The 18,915-nt window shown below is 41.9% G+C and overlaps 2 protein-coding genes, 1 long non-coding RNA gene and 2 other non-coding genes across 28 annotated transcripts in view; 4 read left to right on the forward strand and 1 right to left on the reverse strand.

The window, feature by feature from the left end:
- The window catches only part of CHD8 (chromodomain helicase DNA binding protein 8), a 61,250-nt gene extending 48,937 nt beyond the window's left edge, over window positions 1–12,313 (forward strand). For 6 of the 21 annotated variants that reach the window (XM_013978247.3, XM_013978251.3, XM_084969276.1 and 3 more), the window contains exons 23-38: window positions 25–224; window positions 305–485; window positions 574–663; window positions 1,243–1,346; window positions 2,407–2,536; window positions 3,482–3,557; window positions 4,198–4,252; window positions 4,424–4,631; window positions 5,038–5,246; window positions 5,339–6,058; window positions 6,274–6,425; window positions 6,705–7,007; window positions 8,051–8,164; window positions 8,352–8,531; window positions 8,928–9,044; window positions 11,336–12,313. In XM_013978247.3, the coding sequence (XP_013833701.1) occupies window positions 25–224; window positions 305–485; window positions 574–663; window positions 1,243–1,346; window positions 2,407–2,536; window positions 3,482–3,557; window positions 4,198–4,252; window positions 4,424–4,631; window positions 5,038–5,246; window positions 5,339–6,058; window positions 6,274–6,425; window positions 6,705–7,007; window positions 8,051–8,164; window positions 8,352–8,531; window positions 8,928–9,044; window positions 11,336–11,902 (3,406 nt within the window). In that variant the 3' untranslated portion in view covers window positions 11,903–12,313. The remainder of the gene's footprint in view (window positions 1–24; window positions 225–304; window positions 486–573; window positions 664–1,242; window positions 1,347–2,406; window positions 2,537–3,481; window positions 3,558–4,197; window positions 4,253–4,423; window positions 4,632–5,037; window positions 5,247–5,338; window positions 6,059–6,273; window positions 6,426–6,704; window positions 7,008–8,050; window positions 8,165–8,351; window positions 8,532–8,927; window positions 9,045–11,335) is intronic. The other 15 variants (XM_003482263.5, XM_021099302.2, XM_084969277.1 and 12 more) reach the window with 3 other exon arrangements.
- On the forward strand, window positions 3,009–3,118 carry LOC146401710 (small nucleolar RNA U6-53/MBII-28). The gene has a single exon (XR_014811741.1). It is a non-coding gene; the product is annotated as a small nucleolar RNA U6-53/MBII-28 (small nucleolar RNA).
- LOC146401711 (small nucleolar RNA U6-53/MBII-28) lies at window positions 7,787–7,898 on the forward strand. The gene has a single exon (XR_014811743.1). It is a non-coding gene; the product is annotated as a small nucleolar RNA U6-53/MBII-28 (small nucleolar RNA).
- On the reverse strand, window positions 8,197–13,241 carry LOC106504487 (uncharacterized). 2 transcript variants are annotated; one of them, XR_014810909.1, is made up of 3 exons: window positions 13,020–13,241; window positions 11,092–11,231; window positions 8,197–8,584 (listed from the first exon to the last, which is right to left on the reverse strand). It is a non-coding gene; the product is annotated as an uncharacterized LOC106504487 (long non-coding RNA). The 2 variants fall into 2 exon arrangements; XR_014810908.1 differs by lacking the exon at window positions 11,092–11,231.
- Window positions 13,242–13,506: 265 nt separating this feature from the next.
- SUPT16H (SPT16 homolog, facilitates chromatin remodeling subunit) overlaps window positions 13,507–18,915 on the forward strand; it is a 32,874-nt gene continuing 27,465 nt past the window's right edge. For all 3 annotated transcript variants that reach the window (XM_084969314.1, XM_084969315.1, XM_001929180.7), the window contains exon 1: window positions 13,507–13,663. Coding sequence is in view for 1 of the 3 variants with exons in the window: in XM_001929180.7 (XP_001929215.4) it covers window positions 13,598–13,663 (66 nt within the window). In the remaining 2 variants the exon portion in view is untranslated. The remainder of the gene's footprint in view (window positions 13,664–18,915) is intronic.

Raw genomic sequence — 18,915 nt, forward strand, 5'->3', positions numbered from 1 at the left:
GATTTCTTTCTTTGTTTTTTCTAGTTGGGGACGGTGGCGAGATATTCTGTCTCATGGACGCTTCAAGCGACGTATGACTGAAAGAGATGTGGAAACAATTTGCCGGGCCATCCTCGTGTATTGTCTCCTACACTATCGTGGGGACGAAAATATCAAAGGCTTCATTTGGGACTTGATTAGCCCTGCTGAAAATGGCAAGACAAAAGAATTGCAGAATCATTCAGGTAATTATCAACTCTTTGCTTTTCATCTTTCTATAGATTACCTAATCCTTTACAGATCTAAGGGTTTTTCTCAATCCAAGTCTTCAATGTCTCCCCTTTCCCAGGTCTATCTATCCCTGTGCCCCGTGGACGCAAGGGGAAAAAAGTAAAGTCACAAAGCACTTTTGATATCCATAAGGCAGATTGGATCCGGAAATATAACCCTGATACTCTGTTCCAAGATGAGAGTTATAAGAAGCACTTGAAACATCAGTGTAACAAGTAGGGATGGACTTTAGCAGACTAAAGCATTTTCCACCTCAAGCTTTCTACACTGTTATTAAGCCAGTTCTTCCCCTCTCCCTTCTAGGGTGCTGTTGCGGGTACGAATGTTATACTATCTGAGACAGGAGGTTATTGGAGACCAGGCAGAGAAGGTGTTAGGTGGTGCCATTGCCAGGTAAAGTTATGCTGTATTTTTTTTAATGCTCTACCTTATTCCAGAAAAGATTGGTTTACTTATTTCATTCTAAACTATCTTTGGGGTACCTGATGTTAAAATCTCTACATCAGGTCTTCATTCCTATAAAGTCAGCCTTTTGTATTTGTGGGCTGTGCATCATTGTGCCACACCATTCAGTTTGTTTCTTTGGGGTTTGTTTTTTTTTTTTGTTTTTTGTTTTTTGGCTGCACCTGCAACACATTCAGTCCTGGGCCAGGGATTGAACCCATGCTACCACAGTGACCCGAGCTCTGCAGTGACAATGCCAGATCCTTAACCTGATGTTCCATAAAGGAACTCCTACACCATTTTATACAAGGGACTTGAACATCTGTGGGTTTTTTTTATCTGGGGGAAATTCCTGGAACCAGTTCCTCTTGGATATTGAGGGATGACTGTCCTTGATACAGTGGAAGGAAGCAGGCAGGTGCATGACCATTTAAATTAATGAATAAAAGAAGATAACCTGTAATAATCTTTCTAAGGGTTGTCTAATTTCCTGCATGCTGTGCTGACTCTACCCTCTTATACCTTTAGTGAGATTGACATATGGTTCCCAGTAGTGGATCAGCTGGAGGTTCCAACAACATGGTGGGACAGTGAGGCTGATAAGTCCCTGCTCATTGGAGTCTTTAAGCATGGTAGGTATCTGCTCTTAGTCTATTCATTTCCTATTGTAGATTTATGTCCATAGATGGAAAATTTAACAGTAGCTTGTGTTTGAATGAGAAACCAGTCCTTAAATATCCAGAGCAGAGCCATTAGTTCCTATGAATACATGTTTGGATAGTTAAATCCCAAGGTAGGGAGTCTCCCATCTGTTCTCTAATTGCTGTTACCAATCTGTATGTCATGGTATCTTAAGTTAAGGCTGTGCAAACCAGGAGAGGTAATGTATGCCCACTCTGGTTAATAATAACCATGTGTAATTTGTAGACTTTCTGAAAGTGATCTGTTTGTATAACTTCTTATTTGTGTAAGTATTCAGCAGTCACTCTCACCTAGGTATGAACAACCATGTTTGAGTGAAACAAGAGTAGAGTATAAAAAGAGAGAAAACTCCCTTTTCAGTTTTGCCTAATAACAATTCCAAGCATTAAAAGCAGTAAGAACTAATTTCTAGCCTAGTTATATTGTGAACTGGAGCACCATTTCTCTTTTAACATGTTTTTCTGTCTATAAAATAAAAGCAATGGCACTTAATCCACATTTTTTACAAGTTTGCGAGACACAGAGGTTTTAGAAGAGTCCAAACATCCTGAAGTGTGTTTGTTCATGCATCATTCATTGAACCTTATTCAGAGTGCCTGTTTATTTGCGGGTACAAATTTCTTATCCTTTACTTGAAAATGTATGACTTAGCCCTAAATTATTTGACTTTTTAAATTTTCTCACCTAGGTAGTAAGAATGATAGTAAGATTATCCATTAAATAGCTAATAAGTAAATTATCACCATGCTCTATAAACACTGATTAAATTCTTATTTTCAATAACTAGTGATAAAACTCTTTAAGACTCTACTGCTATAGGAACATTAAGTGTAGTAATATAACCCGACAGCTGTGCAAGTTAACAATTTCTCTACATTTTGCATCATGAGCAGAGTGGTCCAAAGTGTTACTCCAGCAGCGTACAAGGTAAGCATAAAGGCAAAATGAAAATCTCTGATTTTCTTCAAATTGAGGCTCTTTTTCTTCTAGGCTATGAAAAATATAATACTATGAGGGCAGATCCAGCCTTATGCTTCCTAGAAAAGGCTGGCCGACCAGATGACAAAGCCATTGCAGCAGAACATCGAGTGCTGGATAATTTTTCTGACATAGTAGAAGGGTAAGCATTAGTGTTCTGTTAAAGCTTTGTGTCCTTCTCTGAAGGTTATTTGCTGTTTGTGCTAAGAGATAACATAACTCCCGCCTTGACTGAACCCATTGAGATTCTTAATGGTGGTTATATTAATTCTTAACAAAAAATGGGACCAGCATAAAGGAGTCCATAAGCTGGCCTAAAACTATGCCATATGATGCAGCTAAGGGTGAAAATAAATGTTCATCCTAAATGGCTTATTTGATATTCTATTCAATTTTCTTTGCATTGCTTTTTTTGTACAGCTGCAGTAGCTGCTTTTCTGTACAGCTGCAGTAGCTGCTTTTCTGTACAGCTGCAGTAGCTGGATCTCTTAAAACATAACCATGCAGCAATCCCATGCTGCTTATTTGATAGGACCTCAGGAAATTTTAGCCCTCTTTTATCATCTCGCAGTGGTGGCTGACACATAAAGGTGTTCACTCTGCCAGGATACATGCCTCGATGATGAGTTGCCATGCTAATACTGAGCCACCAGGTAGGGCAGCATTGCTCTGCTTTGGGTGCCAGTGAGTTTAACAAAACTTCTCATGTGGAGACCTGAGGGGCATGTGAAATAGCTGGCTTAGTTCATGAATATTTTCCCAGATGTTTGTGGTTGAGAGATTTCTCTTTGATGATCACAACTTTGCCTAATGTAGGACCCTCTAAGGAAATGGGATTGTCTATTAATTGCAAATCATTTATTATATCACTGTTCTCAATAGAGTAAACTAGTTAAAATAAACAAGCATAGACCATTCAAACAAAATAATAAAAGTAAATACTAGTTGGGAAGGAGGGGGAAAATGGGTTAAACAATAAAAAGAGCTACTAAGAGAAAGGAAATGTGCTGGTCAGAGTGTTTCATTTTAAATTCAAGCAGTTTAGGACTGAATTTTGTTACTTTTTCATGCCTCTGGATAATTCTAGGGTTGACTTTGATAAAGATTGTGAAGATCCTGAATATAAACCACTCCAGGGTCCCCCAAAGGACCAAGATGATGAGGTGAGGAATTCTCATTTGAGTGTAGCTTTTCTCTAGTACTAAATAGTAGTATTGCCTCCAAATTGTGAAATACATTGATTGACTTCTAACACAAAATGGAAAGTACCATTTGAGAATACTTACTATTAATAGAGAATTGTAACGCCAGCTGGGGGAGGTCAGAGACGACTTTGTGGAGGAGGTGGGGCCCAAGCTGAAAGAATGAAGTATGTTATTTGACTGCTAAGTGCCCAAGTCCCTTTGTTTTTAAGCCATTGATAAGAACTGACTCTTCAAGTTTTATTTTCTTAATTCATTTAGTTGGTTGCTTCCAATTTTCTGTGAGGGTTCCTTTCATTAGAAAGTTTTCTTGGAGTTCCAGCTGTGTACAGTGGGATAGTGGTGTCTCTGGAGTCCTGGAACACAGGTTCAGTCCCTGGCCTGGCACAGTGGATTAAGGATCTGGCATTGCTGCAGTGTGGCATAGGTCACAACTATGCCTTGGATTTAATTCCTGGCCCAGGAACTCCATAAGCCATGGGATGGCCAAAAAGATACCTTGGTGTCCTAGAAGGACACACACAAAAAAGTGATTTCAGAGTGCCAATTTTCCCCACTTTCTCTCCCCTCTCCATCCTTTGGGGTGGATCTCCTTCTCTAGGGTGATCCCTTGATGATGATGGATGAGGAGATCTCAGTGATTGATGGAGATGAAGGTAAACTTCTAAGTAAACTAGTACAATTTGTGTGGAGTGGTGGGATTGGGGAATTGTCTGAATTCTGTCCTTTCTTGGGATTTCTGAGAGCTTTGCCTTTGGGAGGGTTGAAATACCAGTACTCTATTTGCTTCTTTTCCTGTCCTGTTTATTCTACTTTGCTTCCTACAGCCCAGGTGACCCAACAGCCAGGCCATCTATTCTGGCCTCCAGGCTCTGCTTTGACAGCTAGGCTTCGGCGCCTAGTGACAGCCTATCAACGCAGCTACAAAAGAGAACAGATGAAGATAGAGGCTGCAGAACGGGGGGATCGGAGGAGGCGTCGTTGTGAGGCAGCCTTCAAGCTAAAAGAAATTGCACGGCGGGAGAAACAGCAACGGTAAAATATGGCTGAGAATTTGGACTGAGTCATAAGCTTGTCTTCAACTATGGGTATATTGTAAAGCATCTTACCTAGGAAGGATTATTTGGAATTCCCTTTAGACGAACCATCTTTATTGCCTTTGTTACACCTCTACAACATAAAACCACACTTAATCATAACTCCGGCAAAGTTTTCCTTTGTAGCCATTCTCACTGAGTTGTTTGCTTGCGTCATTTTCCCTCTTTGCTTGCTAATTCTCACACTGTATAGAGTAACTCTCACAGCCTCTTCTACTGTCTTCTGGGGTTTTTTTTGCCCCCACTTTCATTTTTTGTGTATTCAGATAGTCTAAGGCACACTGAAAGGTAACCAGTTTCCTTATGTTCTAATCACTGTTGCCTGATTCTTCTTCCCTTTGTAGATGGACAAGGCGTGAACAAACTGATTTCTATCGAGTAGTTTCTACCTTTGGTGTGGAGTATGACCCTGACACGATGCAGTTCCATTGGGATCGCTTCCGCACTTTTGCCCGACTGGACAAAAAAACAGATGAAAGCCTTACCAAGTATTTTCATGGCTTTGTGGCCATGTGCCGCCAAGTGTGCCGCCTTCCCCCAGCAGCTGGAGACGGTAAGCAGTACTACAGAGTCTTAGGTGAGTGGGGATGGATTGTGACCGAACCAACTCTTGGCTCATTCTCCTTCCACACCCATCTCTTGCAGAACCTCCAGACCCTAATCTGTTCATTGAGCCCATCACTGAGGAAAGGGCCTCAAGGACACTCTACCGTATTGAATTGCTTCGGCGCTTACGGGAACAAGTTTTGTGCCACCCTCTTTTGGAAGATCGGCTGGCATTATGTCAGCCTCCAGGTCCTGAATTGCCCAAATGGTGGGAGCCTGTTCGGCATGATGGGGAGCTTCTACGAGGGGCAGCCCGCCACGGGGTGAGCCAAACAGACTGCAACATCATGCAGGACCCAGACTTCTCTTTTCTGGCTGCCCGTATGAATTATATGCAGAACCATCAGGCAGGAGCACCAGCTCCATCCCTGTCACGCTGCTCTACTCCACTGCTACACCAGCAGTATACCTCACGCACTGCCTCACCACTGCCCCTGCGCCCAGATGCTCCTGTTGAAAAGCCACCTGAGGAGACAGCTGCCCAGGTGCCCAGTCTGGAGAGTCTGACTTTAAAGCTAGAGCATGAGGTGGTGGCCAGGAGCCGACCAACCCCACAAGACTATGAGATGCGAGTAGCCCCCTCTGATACTACCCCTCTGGTTTCCCGGAGTGTTCCACCAGTCAAACTGGAGGATGAGGATGATTCAGACTCTGAGCTGGACTTGAGCAAGCTGTCACCATCATCCTCTTCTTCCTCATCCTCATCCAGCTCCAGCTCCAGCACTGATGAGAGTGAGGACGAGAAGGAAGAGAAGCTAAGTGAGTGCATGTGACAGGCTGTTGGCCCTCTTCCCCATTCCCCCCTCTCTGCTCTTTCCCTTTTCTAAATGCATCCTGTGAGATTCAGATTTCTATTTGTTAGAATATTGAAAGAGGTCTCTTATTCTTATGGCCTTTATTTAAAGCCCATATAATACTGTTCCTATATAACTTTATTCTTCCATTTTTGCTCACACATTCTGTATGATCTCCAGCTGCTGACCGGTCCCGCTCAAAACTCTATGATGAAGAGAGTCTCCTGTCCCTCACTATGTCCCAAGATGGATTCCCAAATGAAGATGGAGAACAAATGACCCCTGAACTTCTGCTGCTACAAGAAAGACAGAGAGCCTCTGAGTGGCCCAAGGTAACAGCCTCATTTATGGACACGTAGAATCTAGAAATACAGTGTGACATGTACCAAGAACAAGGGATAGATGGTTCTGGGTTTCTTTGTGTTTAGTGCTGCATGTTTTTTTCAGGAAATTCTTCCCATTGACTTAGGGAGCTGATACTATTACCTCACTCCCTTCTGCCTTATCATGTTTATTTATCCTGATAATGATGGCAGTATTATTGGCCACAGAATCACATAGCTAGTACTCAGGCCCTAAAACCGATATTGATTTCTTTTCCCCCCACTCAGGATCGTGTCCTGATAAACCGTATTGACCTCGTCTGCCAGGCTGTACTCTCAGGGAAGTGGCCTTCTAGCCGCAGGAGCCAAGAAATGGTAACAGGAGGAATGCTGGGGCCAGGCAACCACTTGCTAGACAGTCCTTCCTTGACTCCAGGAGAATATGGTGATTCTCCAGTCCCCACACCACGAAGTAGCAGTGCAGCTTCCATGGCAGAGGAGGAAGTGTCTGCAGTCACCACAGCAGCAGCTCAGTTCACCAAACTTCGCCGAGGCATGGATGAGAAGGAGTTTACGGTTCAGATCAAAGATGTAAGCTGAGTGCTTAGACATTGGAAAGTGAGGAAGGAGGCTGGAATTCTTACTGACTAGTTTTACGAATGTGATACTAAGTTTGTTTGGTCCCCTAACCTTAAAAATGAGAAGAGCTCACAAAGATCCATTTAGGAAAAGTCATTGTAGTAAAGGAAGGGATCTTATCTTGACTTATATCTTCTGAGGATTAGATTAAAAGAAACCATATTTTTAAAAGAAATTTAATTGACATAGGTTTCTTTTGAGTGGCTTGTTTCTAGATCCATGAAACCAGTGTTTCAAAATTGAAATCACATTGTAGAAAAGCTAGTAAAATGACACCCAAGTATTATGTGCCTTGTTAAGGCCATATGCTGCACCTGTGACTCTAAAAAGCAAAAAAAAAAAAAAAAAAAAAAAAAAAATCATTCTTCCTGGTGTTCTTCCCTAATGAACTCTATTAGCTGGTCATTAAGTACTCAACAAGAAATTTTTTTTTTTTTTTTTTGTCTTTTTCTATGGCTGCCCCTGCAGCATGTGGAGATTCCCAGGCTAGGGGTCTAATCTGAGCTGTAGCTGCTGGCCTACACCAGAGCCACAGCAACATGGGATCTGAGCTGCATCTGCAACCTACACCACAGCTCAGGGCAACGCCGGATCCTTAACCCACTGAGCAAGGCCAGGGATCAAACCCGTCACCTCATGGTTCCTAGTCCGATTTGTTACCCACTGAGCCACGACAGGAACTCCAAGAAAAATTTTTGACATTAGTATGTGACAGGAATATCAAGATTCTGCCCTTGTGATGAGTTGCCATGCTAATACTGAGACACCAGGTAGGGGATTTTTTTCCCCTGCATTGGGTGTTGTTGAAATAAATTCTACTCCTCTTAAATCTGCCTGAGGGGCACTAGATCAAGAAATGAAATAAATGTTTTTCTAAGGAAACAACATATAAATTTTGTTATATTTCTGATTTCTATCCATTAGTCAGATGCCCTCCCTTCTCACTGTCATTGAACTGCTATATGATGTCTTGGGTGGGTGGATTGTCTTCCTAGGAGGAAGGATTGAAGTTAACATTCCAGAAGCACAAGTTGATGGCTAATGGAGTAATGGGAGATGGACATCCTCTTTTTCATAAGAAGAAAGGGAACAGAAAGAAGCTAGTTGAGGTAAGTGGTAGAGAAAGTCTTTAACATGATGATTAGAGAAAATGTTTTTATTCCCAGTAATTGATGATGGCATTTGGGATTGAGGGAGCAGAAGGTAATGTTTTACGGCTACCATTGGCTCTGCTCCCCCTCTCTCCCTGCCCAAAAGAAGAGTATGTGCTCATGGGGGTGGATTCTGGGTTTGCAGCTGGAGGTGGAATGCATGGAAGAGCCTAATCACCTTGATGTGGACCTGGAGACCCGGATCCCTGTCATCAATAAGGTGGATGGTACTTTGCTGGTGGGTGAGGATGCCCCTCGCCGGGCTGAACTGGAGATGTGGTTACAGGGTCATCCAGAGTTCGCTGTCGATCCCCGATTTCTAGCGGTGAGTGGCAGTTCCATCCAGCAAGATTTAAAGTCATTCCCTTGGTACTGAAGCTGTGTGAGAGAGAGAAAGCATGCCACATTGTGTCATTGTTTCTGCATCGGCAAAATAAGAGTAATTTTACTTAGTCTTCCTACTTCACAGAGCTGTGAAGATCAAAATAATGTTAAAGTAATTGTTCAACTAAATGCTAGGCAAATATTTACTATTAAACTATTATATAATCACCTAAAAAAATTTTTTTTTTTCTTTTGAGAGGTCAGCTTAATGGTAGCTTTCCATTAGGACTAATCCTTTACACAATAAGCATTTACTGTAATTAGACACTAGTACCTTAATAATTATTCCAGATAATATTTTTTTTTCTTTAGAATAACTTTAACTTTTCTATTCCAGTATATGGAGGATCGCAGAAAACAGAAATGGCAGAGATGTAAAAAAAATAATAAGGCAGAATTGAACTGTTTGGGAATGGAACCAGTACAGACAGCTAACTCTAGGAATGGGAAAAAGGTGAGTGAGACTGAGATATTACCACTCTGTTCCAACACTAAATATGACTAGAGAAATTAATAATCTTTTTTCTAATATATGTTTGAGAAAATTTATCTTCGGTTCAGAAATAGGGAAACCACAGTATTTTTACAGTCCTGTGGCATCATAATCTTTAGAAAAGCATATAATTCTAAAAGATTACTTTAGCACTTGAAGCATATTAAAAAGTAATTAGTAAGACATGTTAGAACATTCAGGGCCTTATCCTACTGTTTTACTGACTAAGCAATTTAGGGTAAGTTCTTTTTCAGCTTGCATATCCTGAAAAGTGAAGGTTTTGGAACAGATAATCTCATAAAAGTTTTATGCTTCTAATATTTTAGAAGTGATTTGGGGCCTATTAAAGAATATAATCATGGGGTTTCCCAGCATTAAAGAGGTTAAGGAGTTCCCACTGTGGCTTAGCAGTAACAAACCCAACTAGTATCCATGAGGAAGCAGGTTCGATCCCTGGCCTCCCTCAGTGGGTTAAGAATCCAGTGCTATGCTTTTATCATGGTTATAGATCTTCTGGTGGATTAAGAATTTATAATCCTTTCCATCAAAATATTAACTGCGAAAGTTTCTCTTGGCTCTGTTTGCCTTACTTTTGGCAAGAGTTACATTTTTTAAACATATAGAAATCATGGTTTGATTTGGTAAGCAGTCATTTAAAGTGGTTTATCTTTTGGGATTTCCTGTTGTGGCTCAGTGGTAATGAACCTGACTAGTATCCATGAGGATGTGGGTTCAATCCCTGGCCTCACTTAGTGCGTTAAGGATCTGGCATTGCTGTGAGCTGTGGTGTAGGTTGCAGACGTAGCTCAGATCTGGCATTGCTGTGGTTGTAGTACAGGCCGGCAGCTTCAGCTCTGATTCAACTCCCAGCCTGGAACTTCCATATGCTGTGGGTGCAGCCATAAAATGCAGAAATAAAAATAAAATGGTTTATCTTTTAGTAAAATTAATTTTCAAGTGAAAATATGTACCTTTGGATTTAACAAACTCTGAGGACATTATTTTGCACATTGTAAATATTTACCTGTGAGGTAAATTTATAAGGGTCATTTATTTTTATATTGGTGAGAGTGATTTCATATAGTAAATATTGTCACCATGGAAGAATGTTTTTATTTTCCCTCTGAGATTCCATGGGACCAAAGGTGTAATAAGCAGAATGGTTGATATGGGAGGCTGATGGCTAGAAGGCTGAGACCTCTCTGTCTTGAATTTTAACATTATAGAGCAGCCTGTAAAGAAGGCTTTTCCTCCAGGATCACCCATTTTTACTTCAAATACTTTTGCACTTCTTTATAGTCCGTTCACAACTCTAAGAAAAAAAAAAGATCATAGGAAATCACAGAAAATCATAATATGAATAGTATAGAATTCTTAATGCAGAATTGGTGGAATATATAGCACTACATTATTATTGCAGTAATTTGGTGCTATTATAGTTATATTTTAAAAGCCTATACAAATAGAGTACTGAGGTGTTTGTTTCTTCCAGGTCAGAAAGGTCAAGCTTAGATTGGGCAGGTCCAGAGACACAGGTACTAATCGTCTGAATTTAATGCCAGTTTACCCAATATTGTACTTAGCTCTAACAAAGTAGTAAGTTCCAGCTTCAGTGAACTTAAGCAAAATTTATAGTGAGAACATCTAGAAAGAGCAATTTAAAGCAGTTTGATCAATGTGTGGGGGAAAAAAACAAAAACTTACTTTAGTAAATTTGGTAAGGAGCTACCCATCTTTTTGGTGTACCAGACATCCAGAATCTTACTGATCTGGTCTGTCTTGAGTTTACCCTACCCTGATGAGATAATGAAGGACAGTATTGTAAACGTTCATGTAGCTGTGTTGCACTTCACGTTGTAAGAGCACGTGAACAACCTGCCATCAGTAAAGCACACTGTGCAAGTACTGATCCATTCACTGTCTTACTCATGTGAACCAGAGCTTTGATTTTTTTTTTCCATGACTACATTGTACATTTACCCTGGGCAACTATTTCACAATTGCTTACCTTTGTTAATAAGGGGCCTGAGTATCAGTATCAAATCCTTGCTCTTACTTCAGCATCAGAATGCTTCAACCAGCTACATCCAGCCTTTCCTCCTCCCCATTACCATCAAGCCTCATCTGAGTATGCTTGTTTTGCTCCTCCTAAAGATTCAGTAAAAAAGCATTTGCAGACTATGACTCTGTCGACTTCCATTTTCATTTTTTCCCTTCCTTTCTTTTTACCATCTTCTCTTCTTTCCTCCCAGGGTCATCATACTGAAACTGTGTTCAACCGGGTTTTGCCAGGGCCTATTGCACCAGACAGCAGCAAGAAGCGGGCCCGTAGGACACGACCCGACCTTTCTAAGATGATGGCCCTGATGCAGGGTGGAGGCACTGGGTCCCTGTCTCTGCATAATACCTTCCAGCACAGCAGTAGTGGCCTGCAGTCTGTGTCATCTCTGGGTCACAGCAGTGCCACTTCTGCATCTTTGCCTTTTATGCCGTTTGTGATGGGTGGTGCAGCATCATCCCCTCATGTAGACTCCAGCACCATGCTTCATCACCACCACCACCACCCCCACCCTCACCATCACCACCATCACCATCCAGGCCTGAGAGCCACTGGCTACCCTTCTTCACCAGCCACTACCACCTCTGGTACTGCCTTGAGGTTGCCACCACTGCAGCCTGAGGAAGATGAGGACGATGAGGATGAAGATGATGATGATGATTTATCTCAGGGCTATGATAGCTCAGAAAGGGACTTCTCACTCATTGATGATCCTATGATGCCAGCCAACTCAGACTCCAGCGAAGATGCTGATGACTGAAGCCCCAGCATGGTCCCCATTGCTTGGGTGGCGGCTATACTTTCATTTACTCTGGCCCTTGGACTATGGAAAAGTGGGAGGGGCAGGGGAGATGTGGGGAAACCCAGGACTCCAGGAGGTGACAAGGAAAAAGAAAACGTGTACCTGATTACTTCCAAATTTGAAAGGATCGGGTGGGTAGGGGAACTCCTAAAATAATACGTGGCTACTTCCTCCTTTCTGGGGAAGGAAAGGAGACTAGAGCAGCTGATATGCTCACCCCTCCCTAGACACCTCCATTAACCACAGACTATGTAGCGCCGGCACTAGCCTCTGGCAGAGCCTGTTCCTGACCGAACTGTGGATACAGCTGGAGGGTCAGGAACTGTTACCTTCCTTCCCCTTGGCATTAATAAATTTAAGTTAATCCTTTCCCACTCTTCCCTTGTCCTATATTTGCTCAAACCCAATATAAATATTAATTTTGAGTTGATATTCATGATTTCAACACCACTTTCCTAACTTCATTACTGTTCGCGTGAAGTTACCTTGGATAGGACAGACAAGTTATTGGTACTCTATTAAAGGATTATATGTAAGTGGAGGTTGTCCAGCTTGCCAAAAGGCAAAGAAATGATCTAAGCCAAGTAGTAGGCAAAATGTTGTTCCAGATTCAAACTCCAAGTTCTTAGAAGAGATGAGAAGGAAGAATTTCGTCAAGACCCATGTACACTTTATTTCGAATTAACTGAAATAATGGTGCTTTGGGGAAGCCCTAAGAATGGTGTCACTTAATGAACTGCTGCAAGGGGACTGGCTGACTAGAAGGACGCTGTCACAACCTCACGGGGAAATGGATTTTGTGAATTCTCTCAAGCCACGTATTTCCTACGACCTTTCCTCTAACATCCCAGCGCTCAAATGAAGCCTGGGCATTTTATTTTCCTTTCTAAGGCCAAGTCCTTACCCCACAGTGCGTGTCGTAGTTCAGTTTATGTGCAGGGCAGGCTCCCTCTTCCTGGTTTGAGCGCTCTGTCCGCGCGAAGCCCCTGACCCAGCGTCCCAGCAACGAGAATCCTTCCAACCCTAAAGTAGCAGAGGCTTTTACTTTCCCACCTTTTCTAGGAGGGGAACGTACCCGGTTACGCTGTAGTCTTCCCACTACCATCCCACGCCAGATCCCGCTCTTTCCGCTTCCCTTCCTTTGCCGATGGGTGGGGCCATTACACCCGCGCGCTGCTCCCTGTGTGGGGCGGGGTCGGTACGTCAGGCCACCCGCCTCCTTCGCCTGGTTCAGCCTCCGCCGCTTCGGCAAGTAGTTGGATCTCCTGGAAACCGCAGCCTGGCAGAGAGTAAGGGCGGGGACAGTGTCACGTGATGACGTCGCCTCGCGTGCGGCTGTTGCTAAATTGACAAGGAAACCCCGCGAAAATCTAGACTCTTTTAGCGTTGCACATTTTGTTACTCTCCCCATTCTTTTCCTTCCTCTTTTCTCCCTAATCTCCGGAGAGAGGATTATATTAAAAAAAAGTGAAGGAAAAAAAAGAAAACAGAAAAACACCCAAGCGCTGCCGGGACCCGGAAGCGGAAAGGGCATCTTTGAGGTCGATGCTTCCGGGTCACTGGGAGAGTGCGGGATTCCGGGGCCGAGAGAGGGTGGCGGAGCCGGGACCTCGCGTGATTCTCGGAACCCGAGGAGGAGCGGCGTCTGTGGCTATGGCTGTGACTCTGGATAAAGACGCTTATTACCGGAGAGTGAAGCGACTGTACAGCAATTGGAGGGTGAGATAGAACTCGTAATTTTACCTAGGGAGACCCCCTTTGCCATCCCATAATAACCCCGTTTCTCGGCGCCTTTTTTCCCCCTTTCCGTCGGGAATTCGCGGGTTCAGTGTCGCGCCCCTTTAGTTGCTCCAGGATCATTTACTGCAGGAGGCCCCGAGGGCCGCCAGGTAGCAGGGAATCCCCCGCAATCATCCTCCCCTGCGGCCATCACCATCTTCCCCGCGTGCCAGCCCCCGTCATGCATAACAGCCACCTCTCGTAGTCTCTTCCCGCCCTAGAAGAGGCATCCTCACCCCTCCCTCCCACTCCGTGATCGCGTCTTGCTGCCCCTTCCTGCAGTGTTCACACACACCCACGCATTCGCTCTGTCCTTCCAGAACCAGAGTGTTGCGCCCTAGGTCCCGCCAGAATTACAACCATTTCGTAAAGGATGGATGGAGGGCCAAGGAGGATGTGAATCGGGCTCTCCGCGTTTATCTTTTGCTGAACTGTTGCTGGAGTTAAAAAAAGAAATACTGCTCACGCGCAACCGCCTCATGTTCTAGGCCCTGCCGTGGGTAACACAGAAACCTAACGTTGAAAACCTGCAGGCTTTAGTAATACAGAAAATGTTGTGATGCCTAATACCTCATTAGTTTTCCTCCTTGATTGAGTATGTGGGGCACGTGTTCAGAAAAAGCTGTTGAGGTTCTCAGTCTTTCAAAAGCTTGGGTATTTTTGCTGCTTTAAAAAGTCCACAGCTAAAATTTTATTTATTCAAATATTTGATTGCATCCTCTGGTGGATTTTGAGCTATCTGGCTTAAGTCTGGCCTCTGAACTCTGTCATTCAAGGAGGATAAAACTAAGGAAGACTTTTTAAAACCTGATAAGCGCCTTGACAAAAATAATCAGTTCTGATTTCAGCGTTGTAAATTGCCTACCAAACTACTTCTCTGCTAAAAACTAAACTATTAAAATTGGTCATTTCCCTACCGTTCATATCAAAGGTTCCTGTGCATGATTCATCCTTTGAGCACAAATGCATTAGATAATTGAAGATAAAATGGATTATCTGCATTTTATGATAAGCCAAAATAAGGACTCTATGCTAGACAAATGCTGAACATAAATTTTATTTAAAAACTTTATTGGTTAATTTCTACATGTTTCTACAGTTTCTCTCACTGTCATATTAAAATTTGAACATGATCCATACTAAAAAAGAAAAACTTTATAAATGCACCAGTATTTCCTAGAGATTTTTACTGTTGTGTGAGTAATAATCAAAAGCCCTTTCTTCCCACCTATAGACGCTGAAGTTATACGCCTTTCCGCCTTTCCTGTGGAGGTTGTTTCGGTGATTCAGAGCTTATCAAATTAATTCTCTCAAGACTGGAAGCTAAGATTAATTTAGAACTCAAAGTCCCCTACATGCTAGATAAATTCAAAGCATGAAACTAGGAAAAACTTAAAGCCTGAAGACAAACTTAATGGCAAACTTAATGTCAAATGACAATCTTTAAATCCATGAAAGTTAGATTATTGGCCCCCATTTTTTTTCTCAAAAATTCCTTAAGTTTATCTTGGCCCTCCTATTCATTCGAAGGGTGTGTGTTAGATGTTGATAAGGTCTTGGAGTTAAAGTTATGAACCAAGTAAATATAAAAATGTACTTATTAGCAATATTTATGGCATATCATTATGAAAAATATGATTTGAATAGACTTTCAGGTTTTTTTTATAACTAAATTTTTAACCGCTATGCCCAGAACCCACCTGTAGAATTTCTTTATGCACAGTCTTTCTAGGTTATGGTACTTTCATTTTGATCTGCTTAACCAAAGATCGTAGGTTTCTGGGATAAGTTCTGGTTGCTTATTCTTTGAGCTGTAGCAGAAAAATAGTGAAATATATAGGTGTAATATATTGTAAAACAATATACAATGTATTGTTTTCTGCACTTTTTCCTTTTTAAAGTAGAAAAAAAAATTGGCATTGAAACGAGAATAACTTGAAGTTAACTATATGAATGCCAAGCTTTGTGTTGTCAGCGTCCATCCTCAAAGAAATCTCTTTTATGACAAAACTAAAAAATTAATTTGGGCTCCCCACCCACTTTTATGTTTTAGATACCCTTAAGCATTCGCTTTTCAGAATTGTGTGGCTGCTTGTGGAAACTCCAAGGCTCTTCAACTAGTAGAGAGCTAAAAAGCTACTAACTTTTAAAAAATTTTTTAAAATAAGAGTAGGAACTACTATGTCTCCTGATCTTACCTATCAGCAAGTTGTTTGGATAAGGTACATTTTGTGAGGCTACTGTAAATAAGATGTATTTCTTTCTTTTTTTTTTTTTTTTTTTGTCTTTTGTGTTTTTAGGGCTGTACCCTCGGCATATGGAGGTTCCCAGGCTAGGGGTCTACTTGGAGCTATAGCTGCTGGCCTACACCAGAGCCACAGCAACACCAGATCCAAGCCGCGTCTGCGACCTACACCATGGCTCATGGCACGGCCGGATCCTTAACCCACTGAGTGAGACCAGGGATCAAACCCACAACCTCATGGTCCCTAGGCGGATTCATTTCCACTGCACCGCAACGGAACCTCCAATAAGATGTATTTCTTAACCACAATTTTCATAGCTATGTCCCCAGAACAGTTACTAAAACATCAAGCCTTATACCTGAGTAAATAGAGTCATTTTAGAGATAAGTGGACTCATTCAGAAATCAAACAGGAGACCTCCATAGTGTCTAGATCTTGGGACCTAGGACTCTTTCCAGATGTTTGAGCCTAGTCTAGTTCTGTCTCTCTCTCTTTTTAAATTAGAACTGCTAGGAACACAAAGGATTTGCAGTACTTGTCTCTGCATTAGAAAACCCCAGGTGGTGGTGCTGGGTTGCGAGAGTGAGCTGGGGGCTTCTCCCCTATCTTATACTTACGGTACCCTTATTCCGGGCTTTCCAGCCTTTTCGTGACTGATTTTTTTTTTTTTTTTTTTTTTTTTTTTTTTTTTTTTTTTTTACATTAAATGATGGGATTAGCACTGCATGGGGGTAAAGGCAGGAGGTAACCCATCTGCCCTGAGAGCTGAGGGAGACTACATCCATGCACACCTGCAACTCATTTGAGACCTGCCTAGTAGGACATTCTGCTCTGTGGGAACCTTGATTTCAGTCATGCATTTTAACCTGAAGAGTTTATTTGAAAAAATCAGGACACTAGCTGTTTTCTAAAGGAATGCTGATCCATTGCATTCATTCATGTGGCTCTACACCACCAGTTAGGATTGAGGTGGTGAGTGCCTCCAGCATCAAAAAGGATGTTGTGCTTGTGGAGAAAGCTAATAACCTGTAGTGTCGGTGTTTCTCTTGAGTGGCGATTTCTGGCTCTTGGCTGATTTTTGTTTTGGACAAGTTTCTCATTCTGGATTGCTTGCTAAGACTAGGCAGTTATCTTCTATGGATGAGGAAGGTTTTTTAATACATGGACAGTTCCCAAACCACTTTCAACAGGTAATGGCTTCTGCCCATTTCAGTTCTTTATGGCTGATTTATCTCTGGAGTGAGAGAGAAAAATGCTTATATAACACTTTGATTTCTTGAGTAAAGAGGAAGGCTAGATGGAAGTAAGTGCCTGGACAAATTGGGATTCGTTTATTCCTGCTTCCTCAACTTTTTCTCTCTAGTACCAAGTGTAATGCCTGGTGTATAGTATAAATGATGGTGACTGGATTTCTGAGCTCTTGTGCCTCCCTTTCTTGGTTTGAAGAGACTTCTGTGGAGGCTCTACTTAAGGTGGTCATAAGTCTTGCCTTTCCTAGAACTGTTCACCTATTGTCTTTATGGAATTAATGGGGAATCCCTATTTTAAAAACTCATACCCTTTTATTCTCAAAAGGTTTGGATGACTAGTTAGATTGGTATCCTAGATATAACTAGAGACTTCAAAAATGTTTCTTTTTTTAATGCAATACCTCTTTGCTTCAAGGAAGATAGTTGTTCCTCTGTTGCAGTACTTTCCCAACTTTTGTCATTCAGATACCACCTTTACAGTTTTTGCCAATTCCTTACCACCTGTATTATTTACCTTCCACTTAAAAAAAAAAGTGTGTGTGTGTGTGTGTGTATATATATATATATATATTTATTTTAGGGCCACACCTGCAGCATATGGACGTTCCCAGGCTAGGGGTCAAATTGGAACTGACCTACACCACAGCTCACAGCAACGGTGGAGCCTTAGCCCACTGAGTGAGGCCAGGGATCGAACATGCGTCCTCATTGATGCTAGTCAGATTTGTTTCCACTGAGCCACAATAGGAACTCCTAAAAATCACTTTTAATCAAGTAATACATAACAAAGGTTTAAAAAAAAAAAGTTCTAAAAGCCATAACAAAAAAGTCACCTGCCCCAGAAGCACCCACTTTCCATTTCTTCTTACATGTTTTGAAATAATATTTATATACTGCTTTCTTGATTGGTCAGTTTTAGATGTAACTCTTGTTTTGGTAGATCAGGATTTAAAATTAACTTTCTTATATGATTACATTCATTTCAACTTACCTACCTCCTGATTCTTCCTATAAATTTTCTTTTTGACACACTGTTTTTTTGTTTTGTTTTGTTTTTTGTCTTTTCTAGGGCCACACCCACAGCCTATAGAGGTTCCCAGGCTAGGGATCGAATCAGAGCTGTAGCCGCCGGCCTACACCACAGCCACAGCTACTTGGGATCCGAGCCACGTCTTCGACCTACACCACAGCTCACTGCAACACTAGATCCTTAACCCACTGAGCAAGGCCAGGGATAGATCCGGAAACTTCATGGTTCCTAATCGGATTCATTAGTCACTGAATCACAACGGGAATTCCTTGACACACTATTATAAATAATTTCAACATACAGAAAGGTGTAAGAATTCTCTAGTGAGTACCCATGTACCCACCACCTAGTTTATACAGATAATGTTATTATATTTGCTTTATCATGTATACACTCCTTTTGATACTTTTTTTTTTCACTGCTAAGTGAAGTAATGAGTACAGTTCCTTTCCTTTTTTCTACAGTTTTTCATTTTTCCTGGCATTAATGATTGTTCCAATTTTTCTCTTTTTTTTTTTTTTTTTTTTTTTTTTTAAGTCTTTTTGCCTTTTCTAGGACCGCTCCTGTGGCATATGGAGGTTCCCAGGCTAGGGGTCCAGTCGGAGCTATAGCCACCAGCCTACGCCAGAGCCACAGCAACACGGGATCTGAGCCACGTCTGTGACC

Source organism: Sus scrofa, chromosome 7 (assembly GCF_054392235.1).
Source record: "Sus scrofa isolate SSC_HxYL_T2T_F1_AM1 chromosome 7, Sscrofa_HxYL_maternal_Yorkshire_Landrace_v2.0, whole genome shotgun sequence".
Taxonomy (NCBI): Eukaryota; Metazoa; Chordata; class Mammalia; order Artiodactyla; family Suidae; genus Sus; species Sus scrofa.